At 63.8% G+C, this 16,457-nt stretch overlaps 4 protein-coding genes across 7 annotated transcripts; 3 read left to right on the top strand and 1 right to left on the bottom strand.

Annotated features, from left to right (window-relative positions):
* Positions 1 to 294: 294 nt before the first annotated feature.
* Positions 295 to 5,795, bottom strand: PCSK4 (proprotein convertase subtilisin/kexin type 4). The gene is made up of 13 exons (XM_075037791.1): positions 5,400 to 5,795; positions 5,114 to 5,242; positions 4,347 to 4,423; positions 4,144 to 4,232; positions 3,376 to 3,548; positions 3,084 to 3,296; positions 2,731 to 2,831; positions 2,256 to 2,359; positions 1,971 to 2,088; positions 1,602 to 1,778; positions 1,183 to 1,343; positions 743 to 862; positions 295 to 671 (listed from the first exon to the last, which is right to left on the bottom strand). The coding sequence occupies exons 1-13, from the start codon at positions 5,793 to 5,795 to the stop codon at positions 295 to 297; spliced, it is 2,235 nt and encodes a 744-aa protein (XP_074893892.1).
* Positions 5,796 to 6,549: 754 nt separating this feature from the next.
* Positions 6,550 to 11,788, top strand: REEP6 (receptor accessory protein 6). Of its 2 annotated transcripts, none has more exons than XM_075037797.1 (5): positions 6,550 to 6,722; positions 9,671 to 9,764; positions 10,035 to 10,173; positions 10,487 to 10,655; positions 11,628 to 11,788. In XM_075037797.1, exons 1-5 carry the CDS (start codon positions 6,608 to 6,610, stop codon positions 11,675 to 11,677), a joined length of 567 nt encoding a protein of 188 aa, XP_074893898.1. In that variant the 5' UTR covers positions 6,550 to 6,607; the 3' UTR covers positions 11,678 to 11,788. The 2 variants fall into 2 exon arrangements, with proteins under 2 accessions (XP_074893898.1, XP_074893899.1); XM_075037798.1 differs by lacking the exon at positions 11,628 to 11,788 and adding an exon at positions 10,923 to 11,618.
* Positions 11,789 to 11,936: 148 nt separating this feature from the next.
* On the top strand, positions 11,937 to 13,951 carry C10H19orf25 (chromosome 10 C19orf25 homolog). 3 transcript variants are annotated; one of them, XM_075037790.1, is made up of 4 exons: positions 11,937 to 11,998; positions 12,614 to 12,792; positions 12,878 to 13,092; positions 13,213 to 13,951. In XM_075037790.1, exons 2-3 carry the CDS (start codon positions 12,645 to 12,647, stop codon positions 13,072 to 13,074), a joined length of 345 nt encoding a protein of 114 aa, XP_074893891.1. In that variant the 5' UTR covers positions 11,937 to 11,998; positions 12,614 to 12,644; the 3' UTR covers positions 13,075 to 13,092; positions 13,213 to 13,951. The 3 variants fall into 3 exon arrangements, with proteins under 3 accessions (XP_074893891.1, XP_074893889.1, XP_074893890.1); XM_075037788.1 differs by having other exon boundaries at positions 12,878 to 13,951; XM_075037789.1 differs by having other exon boundaries at positions 11,940 to 12,056; positions 12,878 to 13,951.
* Positions 13,952 to 14,280: 329 nt separating this feature from the next.
* GZMM (granzyme M) lies at positions 14,281 to 16,021 on the top strand. Its single transcript, XM_075037787.1, is given in 5 exon segments — positions 14,281 to 14,521; positions 14,524 to 14,752; positions 14,862 to 15,006; positions 15,330 to 15,584; positions 15,794 to 16,021. Coding segments are annotated over 5 exon segments (1,098 nt in total).
* Positions 16,022 to 16,457: the final 436 nt, after the last annotated feature.

Raw genomic sequence — 16,457 nt, 5'->3', positions numbered from 1 at the left:
AGGGCTCCTGGCTCTTCTGGAAATAGCTCCCTCACAGCAGCGTGCCAGGTCGGGGTCTGTGTGGTGGGGGGAGAGGACGAGCCAGGCGGGGAGGGAAACCACAACCCGTGTCCCTGCTGATGTGCAGAGCTGGACACAGGCTGGGATCAGCCCAGGCTCTGCTGGGAAGGGAAATTACCCTTCAGAGAGGGTGGTCCAGAAAGGCAACAACCAGTTTATTTCGGAAGCCATGGGAGGGCAGCTCTGTCCCAGGCTGCGATCCAGCCCCCTGTGTCCGTGCAGCCCAGGCTGGTGTCACGCTGCCCTTCCAGCCCGGGGACAGCAGGAGCTACCTTTCGTGATGCAAAAGGCCACACGGTATGTGACATAGAGGAAGGCTGAGAGGATGAGGGTCCCGCAGACAAGGACAGGGAGAAGGTCACTCTGCAGCCCCTCCTCGGCGGGGAAGCCCTGTGGAGGGGAGCAGGAGCGGGTGAGCTCATCGAAGGTGCCGGCAGGAGGACAGGCCGTGCAGTTGTTGGCCGAAGCACCCCGGCACGTGTAGCAGGAGGGGTGGCAGCTGGCACAGACGCGGGCTGCGTTGGTGGCGGATCTCTGGATACGGCCGTAGTAGCGCGGAGGGCAGTAGGAGAGGCAGGAGCGCTGGTAGGCGAACAAAGAGCTGCCGCAGTCTGCGGAGGAAGGGTGGCATCAGCCAGGCTGCGGGGCCAAAAGCACCGTCCCCTCCTGCCCAAAGACTCACCCTCGCACGCTCCCTGCGCGTCCCGCCTGAGGCACTTGTCCGTGGCAGAGGCTGCAAAATGCCTGGCTGTCATCTCCTCATCTGTGCCGTGGAGGTGCAGGATGAAGCTGGTCAGCAGACCTGGGGGCAGAAGGGACAGGATTCGGTGCTGATGGCACCCTCCAGCATTTGGGATCTGCAAGCTGGTGGATGCGGGGCTGGAAGCTTTGGGGCTACACGGCGGAGAGCAAGCCGTGCCCCCTTCCTGGCTGTGTGCTGGCCAGAGACACCCTCAAAACAAACAAGCATGTCCCTGTGGAAAAAGAATGCTCGCATACCCAGGAGGAGCAGGAAAAGGACAAGTCAACAAGTTGCTAATCAAAGCGGGGGAAGGAAGAATGACCGGGCACTGGGTGACCCTCATGAATGGCGTTTGCTCCCCCGGGGCCCTGGGCACCCACCTGTGTTATAGGCATCGCCCTTGTTCTCTAGCCGGAGTGTCCAGGTCCCGTTGGGGTTCTCATCCCAGAAGTGTGTGGACATGAAGGTCCAGTCCTTGTAGCCCTGCTGGCTGGTGTCGTACGGGCTGGAGGAGAGGAGAGCCGGGAGTGATGCCCAGGGGCTGGGGGGGAGGGATACAGCCCACGGAGACCCTAGGGTCACCCTGTTCTTGGTTTAAGGGGGCATTGCTGAGACGTGACAAGGGCCACAGAAGAGTTTTGGGCATGGTGAGCCCGTTCCCTCCGGGGACCAGCAGCAGCCACTTCAGTGTGGGGGAGAGTCTCCTGGCCCCTGGAAAGGCTGTGAGAAGAGGACCCCCTCTGCCCCCCACCCCAGCAGCTCGCAAGGCGCTCCCTGCGAGCTCGCAGAGCGCCCTTACCGCACAGTCACCAGCGTGGACGTGGTCCCCATCGGGCTGGTCAGAGCGATCACCAGGTCCCCCCTGCGGCTGTAGCTCAGAGAGAGCTGGACCTGGACGTGCTCCAGCGAGCGGATGTGCTTGGTCCTCCCGGAGCAGGAGACGTCTGTAGAGACGGTGAGCTTGGAGCCGATGTTCCTACCAAGTACAAGACAGAGGTAAGGGCATCTCTTCCCCCTCCATGGGCAACCTGCCCTCTACCATGACCTCTAAGCACATCCCTGTGGTTACAGCAGAAGCCGTGCAGCGCAGACCACTTTTGGAGAAGCAACGTCTGTTCCTGCAATGGACACAGCTACAAGGTCAGACCCAGGGGATATCGGCCCTTACCGGGGGGTGTGAAGACCCTTGACCGAACACCTCCGCTGGGGCCGAGTTCCTGTCCACTCCTTGGCCATCTCCACCAGCAGACCAGCGTCCAGGAGCCCGTAGCCATAGTGGTGGCTCACTGCAAAGCAGATGCCAGCCAAGGTGGACCCCTCTGCACTGGGAGAGCACTGGGGGCTCCTGCCCCAGGTATGCTGGCAGGAGTTTGAGGGGCAGCACACCCCCGCCACAGCCAGGGGAGGGAAGCAGGAGCAGGCAGGGCAGGCAGCGGCCGAGCCCTGAACTCACCTTTGCGTCCGACCCCGTTCACAGCCCAGTCCTCTGCCTGCAGGTGAGCGGGCTTGGAGGTCCTGATGATGAGATGCTGCAGGTCACGCCAGGTCAGTGCTGGGCTGGAAGCAAGCAGGATTTGGGGACAGAGGTCTCTGCTTTGGGTTAGCTTTTGAGGGTCAGATTTGGCTCTTCTAAATTCCAATGTGGGTAATTAAGTTTGCTGTCTGGGTCGAAGTTGGTCCCCCCACAACCTCCTTCACTGCCAAAAAGGGAGCAACAGAGACCTCCAGAGGACAAGTCTCCTTCTGCCTCTGGCTGCTCTCCTTCAGTGTCCTGGGAGAAGATGCTGCCCCACCACAGCCCTGGGAGACCTCAGCTCCGCATCCCCCAACCTCCCTGCTAGCAAAGCCTCCCTTCCTTGTCCTTTCAGGGTCCTGGCGAGGCACCAGGCTCTCCCTGGGCATTGTCCCGCTGCCACGATGTCACCTACTTGGCCTCCAGCGCGAGGGCGATCATTCCTGCGGCCAGCGGGGCCGAGGCAGAGGTGCCTGTGTGCTTGTCGGTGCAGCGGTGGTGCAGGTCGGTGGTCACCTGGGGGGGGAGAAGGGGGGTCTCGGCACCATTGCCTGCTGCTGGAGCAGAGGGCAGGACTGTTTGGAGTTGGGCAACTTCAATAAATGCTCCCTCAGGGTCCCTTCATGCTTTTTGGGGTCTACTGTGGACACTTTAATAAAGGCTCCCTCTCCCTCCCCAGGTAAGGAGGGCTTGGATGAGCCAGCTCTGTACTGGGAACCGGTGTCTGCCCAAGCGCGGCTGCTCCGGCAGAGCCGGCATGGCACTTACGATCTGCACTTCGCTCGTGGTCCTGCTGCTGTAGGTGGTGGTGAGGATGGCGGAGCAGCCCTCGCTGTACCAGGGCCTCCGGCCGCCTGCCAGGACGCTGCCCACCGAGAGGGTGTAGATGCTGTTGGCGTACCCGTCGCAGTTGCAGTTGTCGTAGTTGATCCCGCCGTTGCCGGAGGCCCAGATGAAGATGGAGCCGAGGCCACCCCGTCCCTGGCAGGGAGGGAGGCAGAGGGAGATGAGCAGGGAGTCCCTGTGCCGGTGAGGTCCCTGAGGCCAGCACCGAGCTTACTTTGGTGACCCCTCTGTGGAAAGCCTCCGCAGCCAGCACGCCCGGCCCGTCCACGGTCTTCCCGTCATCCTCGGGGCCCCAGCTGGCACTGTAGATGTGGATGTGCTGGGGACGCAGGCTGAGGGACTGAGCCTCCACCATGTCCGTGATGGGACCGTCCAGCATCCGCACGCCTGCGGGGCCAGGAAGAGGAGCAGCAGTGTCTGAGAGGCAGCAGCACGCAGGAGACCACGCTGGCTCTGGGTGGACAGGAGCCTCACGCATGCTACACCGATGTAAAGGCTGAGGGGCATCTCGCTGGCCCCCACTTCGCCCCCCCGCCCCCGGTTGCCTTGAGCACTTTTCACATGATGCTGCCCTAAGGAGATCAGGCTCCCGCGGGTCTGTGCGGCCGGCCGCTGCTGTGAGCTGGTTCCCAAAGCTCCTCGTTAAGCCCTTTGCAATTAAGCCCAGTGAGTTCTCCCACCTTTTAACCCCATTTGCCACACTTGCTTCCTCAGGGGAGCCTGAGCCCACGCAGTGCTGGTGCTGCCTGCCGGAGCCTGGTGTTGCGGTGGGCATTAAACCCCCAGCGAGCACTGAGCCCCACACCGTGGCTGGATGTGCGGTAACACCGCAGCACCCTCTACTCACCTGCAAGCCCCCATCTCCCCCCCAGAACAGCCCTGCCTGGGGCCACCTGTCTGTCGTCCCCCCCCCCCCCCCCCCGAGGGTGCCAGAGCCAGTTTGCAACTTTCCTCCCACCAGCACGCCGGAGCAACAGCTCACCTCCGATTTTGGCATTGTACGCAACGCCTGCTCCACAGATTCGGTTGTTGGCTGCGGCTGCCACTTCTCCTGCACAGCGTGTCCCATGCCTGAGGGGCAGAGTTAGCCTGTGAGCCATCCTCTGTGAGGGGTGAAGGGGCCTGGGACAGCCTCAGCCCCCAGAGAGATAAAGCACCCAGCACAGGGTGCTGGGCAAAACTTACCAGTTCTCGTCCCCGGCAGTGTACCTGGGCTGGGGATCGGGGTCATTGCTGTTGAAGTCGTAACTCGCCAGAGGGTCCTATTGCAAAAAGAGGCACCGGCATGAGCAAACTGCCTTTCGGCATGGGTTGTGACAGCTCGATGCAGGCGCCTGGTGCTTCACCCGGTGTCTGGCAGCGTGGATCACCCTGCCTGCCCGTGAGCTCGCTGCCTGCCCCACTGGGAGAGGGCAGGGGGTGCCCCTTCGCACCCAGCAACTGTACCGGGTTAACCTGGGGTTGTTGGAAATGGGATTTCGCTAAAGGAGCATAACTTTGCACATCGCTGTGCTGCTTCATCATGCCCAGGCTTATGTTCACTGAGAAAGCCCAGCATGGCAAGTCACCTGAGGGCAAGCCACACAGCTAGGAGAGAGGAACTACAAACCACTGAAACGATGTTGTTATAAACATCGTTGTTATAAGATTTACCTATCCTTTCCTCTCGGATCTTGGAGCACGTGTGGGTTTACCAGCTTTACTGGCTTTGCAGCTTGTTGTAATTACATCTATTTTGGGGGCTTGACCGTGTACAAGTTCTAACGTTTCCTTGATGTGAGAATGCACTGCGGGAGACGTCAAACCTTTTGATTCAGCCACAGAGAGGCTGAGTTCCCACTGCAAAGTCCCACGGGCGGCATGAAGGCACCAGCTCCCACCCTCCCCTGGAGACAACACGCCCTGAAGGAGCCTGTTCCTGCAGCCCCCGCCGCTCGGCCCCTCATAGTTACGTAGTTGGCAGACAGGTCTGGATGGTCCTTCTCAATCCCATCGTCCAGGACGGTCAGCACGACCCCCAGCCCCGTGTACCCTTTGCTCCAAGCAGTGAGGATGTTTAGATCGGGATTGATGTCATTATTCTGGAAAACGGATTAAATTTGATCAGCCCCTGGGTAGCGGGCTGTGGGTGACCTTCAAGGCCTCTTCTGCTGCCTCATCACTTTTAGCATTAGTCCTGTTTACACATCGGGGAGGCGATTTGCTGGAGGATTAGACGGGAGAGTGGCAAAATCTCACCATGTACCACTGTTTATGGAACCAGGGATCTGTTGGCACCACACTGACGCTTCTCTTCGTGCGCCTCTTTACGGTTTGTTGCTCAAACCAGAGAACCTGGGTGGGAAGCAGCGTTGTTGGTGGCAGGCAGAGCCTGCCCAGCAGGCATGTGGTAACTTGGGTCCCTGCAACCGCCTCCTCCCTACCTTTGGCTCTTTTGTCAGGCGCATATTCCAGCCCCAGTGTCTGCTTAAGGCTTTCTGCCTGGTGCCACGGTGTTTGAAATGATAATAAGGCTCTCCCTCCATCACCTGCAGGCAGCAAAGAGCTGTTGTAAGAGGCAGTTTTTAGACAAGCAGCTGGGCTGCGGACGCGTGCGCCAGCTCTATGTGGGCCGTAGGGATCAGAAAGGCGCATTTAATGTGAGTTGTACGTGGCAAGACAAGCGGAGAGCGTCGCTTGGAGAGAGGGTGGGCTCCCGGGGGGGTTTGCGTGTGCCCTTCGGGTTTCCTCGCTCACCCGTGCGCACACAGAGGCCGTCAGCAACGCGCCCCTTATGCTTTCACCCGCCTCCGACGGTTTAAAAGCACTAGAGGGAACGATGGAACAGCCCTATTTGCACATTAAACCGGCGTCCCGCTGGGGGACACAGGGTGGGGGTGAGCGGAGGGGACGAGCGAAGGGGGACAACGGCGCGGGGCGAGGGTGCGTGGACGGGAGCTGCTGGGCTCGCCCCAGTCCCCGCCTGCCCCATCGCCCTCCCGACCGGTCCGCGGGCACCGACCCGGCCGCACCTGACCCAGGCAGAGCAGGCCGTGCCGCCGGGCCAGACCCCCGGCCTCCCGCGGCCCCGCCGCCGCCACCCGCACGGCCCAGCTGCTCAGGTAGACGCGGGGCTCGGCGGAGACCGGCGGGGCGGCGGCGGCGACCACCACCAGCCCCAGGAGCAGGAGCGGTCCCGGTCCCGGTCCCGGTCCCGGTGCCGGTGCCGGTGCCGGTCCCGGCCGCGCCGCCATCCACGCCGCGGAGGGCGGGGGGCGTGGTTTTGAGCGGGCGTTGCTATGGCGACAGCGTCGCCCCGCCCCTCCTCTCGCCTTGGCCCCGCCCCTCCGGGCCCCGCCCCGCCGCCGCATTGGCCCGGGGGCGGCGGGAAGGCGGAGGGGGCGGGGATTGGGTCGGATCCGATCGGACCGGACCGGGGTCTCGCCGCCGCCGCCGCCATCACCGCCATGGGCACGGTGCCGCAGCGCCTGCAGCGCCTCCTCGATCGCCCCGGGCCGTTGGGCGACCTACTGGGTCGCCTGGAAGCCCGCACCGGCGTCCGGCGGCTCTACCTGGCCACAGGTGCGACCGGCACCCTCGGTTCCCCGGGACACCCCCGGTTTCCCGGGACACCCCCAACCTTCACCCCCCCCCCCCCCCAACCCCAGCGCGGTCCCCGCTGCCTGCCCCCTTCCTGCTCCTCCCGTTTTAGGGGGGGTCTCCCCTCCCAGGGTCCCTTCTCTTTCCTGGGGTGCCCCGGTAGCCCCTCACGGTGCCTCTGGGCTCTGCGGGGGGGGCACGGGCAGGGCAGGCAAACACCCCCCCCGTTTGGGATGGGGGCCAGGGGGGTGGCCACACCGGCCGGTCCTCACCTTCAGCAGGCGTGAAATCCCACACCCCAGCCCGAGGGGAGGCACACTCACGGGGGTCTGCGTGTTGGGGGGCTCTGCCGGATCCTCAAGACCCCTGAGAAATCTGGCCCTGATGGAAGGGGGGTCCCCACTCCCTGACCAGTGAGCCCCCAAATCATGGCAGGTCAGACTAGGCGTTGGGGACAGGAGCACCCATTCCCCGTGTCCTGCTCATCCAGCGGGACTCGCCTCCCTCGCCGGCGGGAGGGCAGAGGTCCGGCTGTTAACGAGATCCTGTTTGCTCATTAATGAGAAACCAGCCTGCATCTCCCCAGGGAACGTCCTCCTGGCATGACGTGACTCCTCTCCTCTGTCCTCGCTGCGGCTCTGACCCTCGGCCCCGTGCCGCTCTCTGCCAATTTACGACTTGCCTGTCCACATTCTGCAATTCGGTATTTTATATAAAACCTCCCAGGAAGGGCTCAGGGTTTCCCAGTTGCCCACATCCCACCGGGCCCTTCCCCTGCCTTTTGCCTCCCAGTGCAATTTCCTGGCCCTTTCTCTACTGCAGGGCTCATTGTCCTGCTCCGAGGGGGGAAAGGGGTCTGTGAACGGGCACGTGTTGTGTTTGGATGCGGTGCGCAGTGGTTGGGCATCTTCTGAGCAAAATGGTCCCGGGGCTTTGGTCGTGCTCAGGTGTGATGGAGTTTTGGGGGTAGGGGAAGAGTGGAGGCACCGCTTCTTCCACCAAAGAGCGATGGTCCTGTGTTCTCGGTCCCTGTCCTGGAAAGGAGAAGCTGCTGCTGAACTCGAAATACTTGATTTCTTCCTCCCCTCACTCTGGAGCAATTTCTAATTTGTGTTGGAACCCACCAAGGTCAGCTCCACATCTCTGAAGCCAGTAGCGACCCACGGGCTGCAGTTTGGAGCCCATCTTGCCTGGCCTCTGGGCAGCACAGCCAGGTCAGCTGTGTGGTGGCTTCAGCTGATTAAAAATCATCCCAGAGGAGGACGGTGTCCCCTTCCCAAGGCACAGGGCCGGCCGGGCTGGCCGTCACACCAGCTGCTTGCCCTCCTCACCGGGGAAACCTTCTCTCTGCCAGACTGGCAAAGCCTCGCTCTCTTTTAAGTGCTGTTGTAAGGATCACTGTTCTCCCAAATGTCCCCTCCTGCATGGGGCTGGGGGGGTCTTGGGGGCAAGGGGGGACGGGACAGGCACCGTGGGATGGCTCCAGCCACCCCCCTCAGCAGCTCTTCTTTGTAAGCGAAGCCTTTCACTTGGTTTTTTGCTGTTACATAAATTTCTCTGGGGGCTAAACTTAGCCCGTGAAATCCCTTCTAAGGCTCTTGGAGGAATGAAACCCAGCGCTGCCTGAACCTGCCTGTTAGTTTTCCTTGAAGGGAGGTTTATGATTGCTCCAAAGCCGCGTTGCTCTTGCCCGTCTCCTGGGAAAGACCCAAAGCCCCGTTCATGCTCGGAGCTGCAGCTGCCTCACACCGGGGGCAGAAATGCTGCAGTGAGCAGAGCGGGGATAATCCGTCCTCTGAGCCCGAGCAAGGGCTTCTCTCTAATTCACCAGCGCAGACAGGTTAAGTCCTGGCTTTCCTACCCGCTGCAGGGCAAGGCGCTTACATCGACGGAGGAGTTTGTACGCAGGGTAGGAGACGCTGCTGGGCTCTGACAGTAAATGCCCTCGACTCCGGTTCTGCGTGTCCCCGGGCTGCTTCCCTGCCCTCTGCCCCTTTGGGGTTTGTGTTTCAGCTGCCTTGGGCAGGTTGGGAGGGAGCTGCTGGGTGCTGGCATCTCCGGGCCCTCCGAGCCCACGCGGGAGCGAGGGCTCTTCACTGTGGCTGTGGTTTTGGCAGCCAGGGCTCCTTGCCCCGGCTTCCCCCATCCACCGGCTCTCCCAACTCCTGCAAGTGTCTGAGGGCTGGGCAGGCTCCAAACAACCAAAGCCTTGGCTTACATTTAATTTTAATGATCTAATTTAATAACAGGGAAGCGGGATTGGATTGCTGGTTCTCAGGGGGCTGAATCCTTAACGCACAGTGGCTGCTCAGCACAAGCACATGCAGGAGACGTGTACAGGGAGCAGAAGGGAGACGCAGGCTTTGGCAGCAAGCCTGCTGCTGGGCACTTGGCTCCAGTAGCAAGGCTTGTCCTTGAACAGTCGTTACCAAAATGCCAAGTGGCTCTGAGCCCCACGCACAGAGGAAAAGCTCGGTGCCTTGACTTTGGACTGTACGTGCGTGTTCAAGTCTCCGCTTCCGATGACTCTGCAGCCTTGGCCCGGGTCCAGGCTGGCGATGGGTTGAAAGCGCGGCGAGTTTGTTGTGGTAAAGTCCCTTCCAGGCCAGGGAGGGGACAAACGGTGACAGGTCCAGGTTGTGGCTCCCTTGGGGATGAGCGAGCACCTGCACTCCACAGCAGACTCTGCCATGTGCCGTGGCTCAGTGTGGCTGCGCAAGCGGCGTGTTGAGCAGCTCAGTGGTCTGGTGTGCGGAGGGTCGTACTGGATTTAATTGGGGGTGGTTTTTATTCCCAACTGGAGCGTCCTGGCATGTGCCTCTTCTCACTACTGGGATGAGAATCCTGCTCAGCAGACTGAGCCGGGGTGTCTCCTCGCTGTCTCAGTGTCGGCAGCTACACGACTGTCCTTTCTGTGTGTCCCCCGGCAGGTTCTGCGGGGTTCCTGGGGCTGTACCTCATGTTCGGCTATGGTGCCTCGCTGCTCTGCAACCTCATCGGCTTCGCCTACCCCGCGTACGTCTCGTAAGTACCAGTGTCCCAGCCCAGCCTCCCTGCAGCATCTGGAGAGCGTTCCCTGCCCTTAGCTGAGAGTCTCCCTGGTACATGAACAGGCAGTTATGGTTGGGAAGCTCTTGAGACCTTCCTGAAAATGCTGGGACCTGGCACGGTCCCAGCTTGGGGCAGCAGGACCCGGTAGGCAGGTTTGCTCCAGGGTTTGGAGGACTTGGGAAGGAGGTGCTCACCCTGGCAGCAGGACCGCAGCAGCAGTGCCCTTCCCCTCTCCTGCCGCAGCATCAAAGCCATCGAAAGCTCCAGCAAAGAGGACGACACCATGTGGCTGACGTACTGGGTGGTGTACGGCGTCTTCAGTGTAGCCGAGTTCTTCTCTGACATCTTCCTCTACTGGTTCCCCTTCTACTATGTTGGGAAGGTAACGGCTTTGCTGGGGCCAGAGTCCTCTCGCCCGATGGCAAAACTCGGAGGAACCAAGCGTGGTGGGCTCTGCCCTGTTAGCAGGGCAGGGATCGTGGCCGTGGTGGGGCCGCAGACCAGTGCAGAACTCCCTGAGGTTCTGATGCCTCCAGTGAGCTCCGGCCTTGGGAAGCTGCCTTCGGACCAGGCTGGGGGGGACTGGAGCAGCTCAGCTGCTGCCCCGTCACTGCCCCACTTCTGGGGGGCTGCCTCGCTCAGCCCCTGCCCTGCCCCGCCATCTTCTAGCTCTGGAGCATCTCTCCTCCCCGCAGTGCCTGTTCCTGGTGTGGTGCATGGCTCCCGTGTCCTGGAACGGGTCGCAGGTGATCTACCAGAACGTTATCCGGCCCTGCTTCCTCAGGCACCACCAGACCGTGGACAACGTGCTGGGCAACCTCAGCACCAAAGCCCTGGACGTGGCTTCCAGCGTCACCCGAGAAGGTAACGTGGGTCCCCCGGTCCCCGCCATCCTGCTCCGTGTCCGGGGCAGGCAGTTTTCCCTGGAACACGGCCCAGCTCCACTGGGACGTGGGCAGCTCTTGTTTTAATTACCAGCAAGCGGCCATCTCTCCGTGACGGCGGGCCATGCTCTCGCAGCCACAGCCATGTCGTGTCCCTCCCCGTGGTGGCAGGAGCCGAGCGGGGTGGGGGGGTTCTCTCTCCCCTCTCTGTAATTCTCTCTTTTTCTCTTTGCGCCTGGCGGTCCAGTCCTGCAGACTCTGGTCAGCAGCAGAGCCCGGCTGGCGGCCGAGGTGGCACCGCAGCTCAGCCTGTCTGTATGTAAAGAGCCGCGGTTCCTGCTGCCGCCGAAGGGAGAAAGGGCCCTTCCGTGCCCATCGCCTCGCCGCTACCGCCAGCCGCTTGGCCGGATCCGGCGGACGGCTGCGGCCACGGCGGCGCCGGCCAAACCGAGCTCCTGCTCTTGCAGACGCCGGCGTGGCTCACGCGCAACCGTCCCTTTCTCCCTCGGCGTGGGTAGAGCAGACGCTTTCCCTCCCGCTTCTCCGTAGCCAGATCCCGCGTCCTCCCTCGGCCCTGCCGTGTCCGCGTGTTCCTCGGCGCTGGCGTCGACTTGGGGTTCCCGTTCGAAGCCTCCCTTTTCGTGGGTGCAGGCAGGGCGGGCAGCTGCCCGCCGGCCTCAGGGAGGGCAGGAGCTGGCTGCCAGCCCGGTGCTGCAGTGGGAGGGAACGGGACGGTGATGCTGGGCGTCGTGGGGAACGGGACAGTGATGTTGGGCATCACGGGGAACGGGACGGTGACGCCGGGCGTCGTGGGGAACGGGAGGGTGATGTTGGGCATCACAGGGAACGGGACGGTGATGCACGGCCAGGACGGGCTCGTCCCTGGGGGCCACCGGCTGGGCGTCCACGTCTCCAGGGACAGACCGTAAGGCCATTCCCGTGTTTCCCGCAGCCTCCGGCGCAGCCATGAACCTGGCGCTGGAAGCGGAGAAGAGCAAGTGAGAGCAGCCTCCGGTCCCACCGGCACCACGACCGCGGGTCTGGGTTCCCTGCCCAGACCCGTGCCCCACCGCTGCCGTCCCCAATAAACCCCCCTCGGTGTTCCCCGGTGCTCCGCGAACCCGCCTCTTCCCTGGGGGCGGCGGCGTGATACCGCGCGGCCCCTTTAAGAGCGGGGAGGGGTGGGCGGTGCCTTTAAGAGAGGGGGCGGGGCCAGGGGAGGGGAGGGAGCGTGCCGGGATGACGTCTCTCCGGGGGCGCGCCGGAAGTGAGGGAGCGGGGAGGGGCGGGCTGGTGCTACGGTGGCTGGGAGGAGGGCGGCGGGTGAGGAGCGGGGTCTGTCTGTCTGTCCGTCCGTCTGGAGTAACGGGCGGCGGAGGGGGTCGGTCTGTCTGTCCTGGGGGCGGGGCTTTGTCTGTCTGTCCGGAGGGGCGGGGGGAGCGTCTGTCTGTCTGTCCGGAGGGGGAGGGAGGGGGCTCTGTCCGTCCTGAGGGACAAGGCCGGGATCTGTCTGTCTGTCTGTCCTGGGGTGGGCAAAGTGTGTGTGTGGGGGTCGGGCTGTCTGTCTGTTTGTCCGTCCCAGGGACGGGGTGGAGGGGTCTGTCTGTCCGGGGGGGGCGGGCAAGGAGGGGGTCTGTCTGTCTGTCTGCCTCACAGGCAACGAGAGGGCTGCTGTCTCTCCTGGGCCAGCGAGGGGGTCTGTCTGTCTGGGGGTTGGGGAAATCGGTCTGTGCGGGGGGGCAACGAAGGGGTCTGTCTGTCTGTCTCTCTGGGGGAGATAGTGAGGGGGGAGGGTTGCCTGTCGGGGGGGCGGCAGGAGGAGATCTGTGTGTCTGTCCAAAGGGCAGCACGGTGGGAGGGGGTGTGTCCATCTGTCTGTCTGGTGGCCGGGGTGGGGGCACCCCAGCCCCCTCATCCTGCACCCCTCACCCACCCCAGCACCAGCCCCCGCGCATGAGGCCCCCCCGTGATGAGCTCCAAGGCCAAGCGGGTGCTGCCCACCCGCCCTGAGCCCCCCAGCGTGGAGCAGATCCTGGCCGACGTGCGGGGCACCCACCCGTCTGACCCCGTCTTCCTCCTCCCGGCGGAGCCCCGCCAGGACCACGGCCCCTCTCCAGGTGAGTCCTGGGATGGGGGGAGAGCGGTAGCGGGGGCTCCACCGGCCCCCGCTGAGCCCCCCATCCCTGCTCTGCCCCCCGCCAGGCTCCCCCGGCCCCACCAGGCAGGAGGCCACCGCGGAGGAGAGGGAGCGGCTGTACCGGCAGAGCCGTTCCTACGTGGAGATGAACCAGCGGCTGCAGGAGTCCCGGGAGCGGCTGCAGGAGCAGTGCGAGGAGCTGCGACGGGCAGGAGCGGCACTGGAGCGCGGCATTTCGGAAATGAGGCAGAAAGCTTTCTGAGGGCTGCCCGAATTGGGGGTAGAACCATTTGCATTTGATTTACGGGAGGATCTGGCGTTGCTGTGGCTTGCCGGCAACCTCACCGGTGTGCAGGAGGGCAGGGGCTGGGCCGCCTTGGCAGCCTGACTTTTTTTCCAGGGAGCTGCGGGACCTGCTGCCCGTGCCGGCGAGGGGCTGTCCGGGCACGGCGGCAGGTTCCCGGTGCGGGAGGAAAGGCTCAGCCCCCGCGTTTGGGCCCTCCTGTCCGTGAACTCGACATCCTTGTCCCCGGTGGGTGGCATGTCGTCTGTGCCCTCACGCCGCAGCTTCACCTATGACTTTTCCATCTGGTACTGCCCCGAGGATGACCACATCGCCTCCCGCATCTTGGAGCGCTTGAAGAAAGAGGGCTTTCGGGGTTACGCAGAGCACCAGGACCAAGTGGCTGGGACGTCCCTTGTCCTGACCGCCATCAAGGTCATCGAGGCCAGCCGGGTGGCCATCCTCCTCCTCTCGGCCAAGTCCCTGGGTGACCCGTGGTGCCAGCGCGTTTCTCAGTGGAACCTCTATCACATCATCCACCACCATGGGACCAAGATGATCCCCGTGTACGTGGGTGTGAAGAAAGCCGAGGTGCCTCCCTTCCTGCAGCACCTCATTGAGCTGGAGTACCAGACCGAATTCTTCTTTGACAGGCTTGTGGACAGCCTGAGAATCTCCCACTCGACAATGAGCAAAGCCAGGCCTTCCCCCTCCTCCAAAGCAAAACACTGAGGGACTGTGGGGGGCCGGGGGCCGGTTTTGCAGATCGTGTGGGGACTGGGGCCGATGGCCCTGCAGCGATGGTGGCGGGAGCAGAGTTGTCCTGTACTGCTAATAAAGGTGGTGGGAACCCCAACAGCGCTGGGGATTGTCAGAAATCTCATTAAAAACCCTTCTCAGAGAACTGAAGATGCGACTTTCTGTCCACACGCCCCCGCTTAGCTTGGCGAGGAGGGAGTAAAGCCCAAATAAAACCCCAGGGAGCACCGGTGTCGCTGTGGGTGGTTTTCCACCCCTGCAGGTGTTACCCTGTGGGTGCCTCTTCCCCTTCCTGCCCCCCCTCCAACCTCTTAGCAGGGGTCTGTGCCCCGCTGCCACCCTGCACCGCTTTCACACATGACGTGGCACCTCCTCTGCCACCGTGGAGCTCGGCGTGGAGCGCGGCAGCATCACTGCTGCGGAGGGATGCGGAGCAGGAGGGTGCTGCCAGCCTGCAGTGGGCGAGGGATGGGGGCGAGGGGCAGCCTGGGGCAGCTGCTGCTGCTGCTGACTCTCCCTTTGGCCGAGCTGGGTGAGCACCGGGGCGGTGGGTCTGGGGTGGCCGCCGGGGTCTTGGCATCACTGGCCGGGGCGGGTGGCAGCCAGCTTGCAGGGATGGGGTTGCTGGATGCGCTGGGGGGACAGGGGGTGCTGGTTGGGGACCCTCGGCTTTTCCCTTTTGGTGGGGCAGCCAACTGGCGGCGGCACAACCGGGACAGGCTCTCCTCTCCCCGGCAGCGTGGGGCCGACTCCGGCCGTCAGTCATCGGGGGACGTGAGGCCGAACCCCACTCCAGGCCCTACATGGTGTCCATCCAGTTCGGGGGGGTTCACGCCTGCGGGGGAGCGCTGCTGCACAAGCGGTGGGTGCTGACGGCCGCCCACTGCTTCCCTTGGAGGTGAGTCTGGAGTGGTCGCATCCTGCCCGGTGCAGGGCTGGGGGTTTCAGTGGGGCTCCACGTGGCCGGCACCGGGCTCCCGCCAACGCCGGCTCCTGCTGCGGGGCAGGACGAGCGTCGTGGGAACGGTGGTGGTGGGGCTGCACAACCTGCAGGAGCGTGGGGCGGCCACGCAGACCTTCCCCATCCGGGCAGCATGTCCTCACCCTGGCTACGACCGCCAGACGATGGAAAACGACCTTCTCCTGCTCCAGGTGGGGCTCGCGCCGGCCGCGGGGAAGGGTTTGCCATGGGGCTGGAGGAGCGTGACCATCGGCGGTGCCGGGAAGCGCTGCCGGAGAGGGGGGCCGAGCGGGTTCACGCCGAGCCGGTGCAGCCACAGCGAAGGGCTGGGTGACATTTCCTCTTCTCACCTCCGAGCACTTTCACATCTCGGTGACATCTTCCCGCTCCCACGGGCGCTGCGCCCGCTCGGCGCTCCCCCTCGGCCGCCCACCCGCTGCGGTGGGGTGCTCCCCGCCAGCCCCTCTCCGGCCGTGGCGGGGGGTCTGACGCTGCCTGCTGCCCCTGCCCGCAGCTGGAGGGGAAGGTGAAGCTGAGCAGGACGCGGCGGCTCATCGGGCTGCTGGAGCGGGAGCCGACGGCCGGGACGCAGTGCAGCCTGGCGGGCTGGGGGGTCCGCAGGCACGGCGGGCTCTCGCTCACGCTGCAGGAGCTGGAGGTCACGGTGCTGGACACGCAGATGTGCAACAACAGCCGCTTCTGGAACGGTGACATTGCCCCCACCATGATCTGCTTCCAGGGACGCCACAGGGGCTCGGCACCCTCCAAGGTGAGGAGCTGGCGGGGGGCAAAAGTCTTTGCAAGGGGACCAACTGGCTGCAAAGCTCTGTCGTCCCCCCCGAGCCGCCGTTCCCGGGTGTGGGGGACTCCAAGGAGGATGCTCACCCCAAGCAGAGAGGCGAGATGCTCCCCCCGAGCTGTGTGTGTCTGTGGGGGGTCCCTGGTAGGGGTCCACTCCCCACTGTCACCTCCACCCAGGGTGACTCCGGGGGACCCTTGGTGTGCGGGAAACGGGCGGCGGTGGCCGGCGTGCTGTCCTTCACCAGCCCGGACGTCACCGACCCTTTCAAGCCGCCGGTCGCCACCTCGGCTGTGAAGCACAAGAACTGGATCCGGAAAACGCTGCGGAGGGGTTGCGGCTCCCCCCAGCCCGGGCACACGGGACAGACAGACCACCCCGTCCTATTTACACAGGTTGGCTTTTAATTCTTAATACTGTCCAGAGTCCCGGTAAAATAACATCCTTAGTACATACATACAGCGATGGGGGGGGAGCAGGGCACCGCGAAACCTGGCCGAATTGTCCGCAGAGGAGGGCTGAAGCCCACGGGCACGCATGGAGCAGAGACGGGCGAGAGCGGGGCTGGGCAGTGGGGCTTGAACCCGGGGCCGCAGCCGAGGGCGTGGGGCGATTCTGGCCCTCCTGGCACATCCTACGATCGGTTACGGCACTTGGGAGTGGGGACGTGTGTCGCCCCTGGGGACTTTGCCCCCTTTTCTTCAGCCCCAGCACTGGGTCCCACTGTGCTGGTTGAAGCCTCCCATTCGCTGCCGGAGCCACGGTCTCCAGTGGGCACTGGGGGGTGCACATTCCCACCCCCCCCGGTGCACATCCCCGGGGACCCCATCCATGTCCCCACAG

This window comes from Buteo buteo, chromosome 10 (genome assembly GCF_964188355.1).
Source record: "Buteo buteo chromosome 10, bButBut1.hap1.1, whole genome shotgun sequence".
Taxonomy (NCBI): domain Eukaryota; kingdom Metazoa; phylum Chordata; class Aves; order Accipitriformes; family Accipitridae; genus Buteo; species Buteo buteo.
This window is presented reverse-complemented; position numbering and strand designations above follow the sequence as displayed.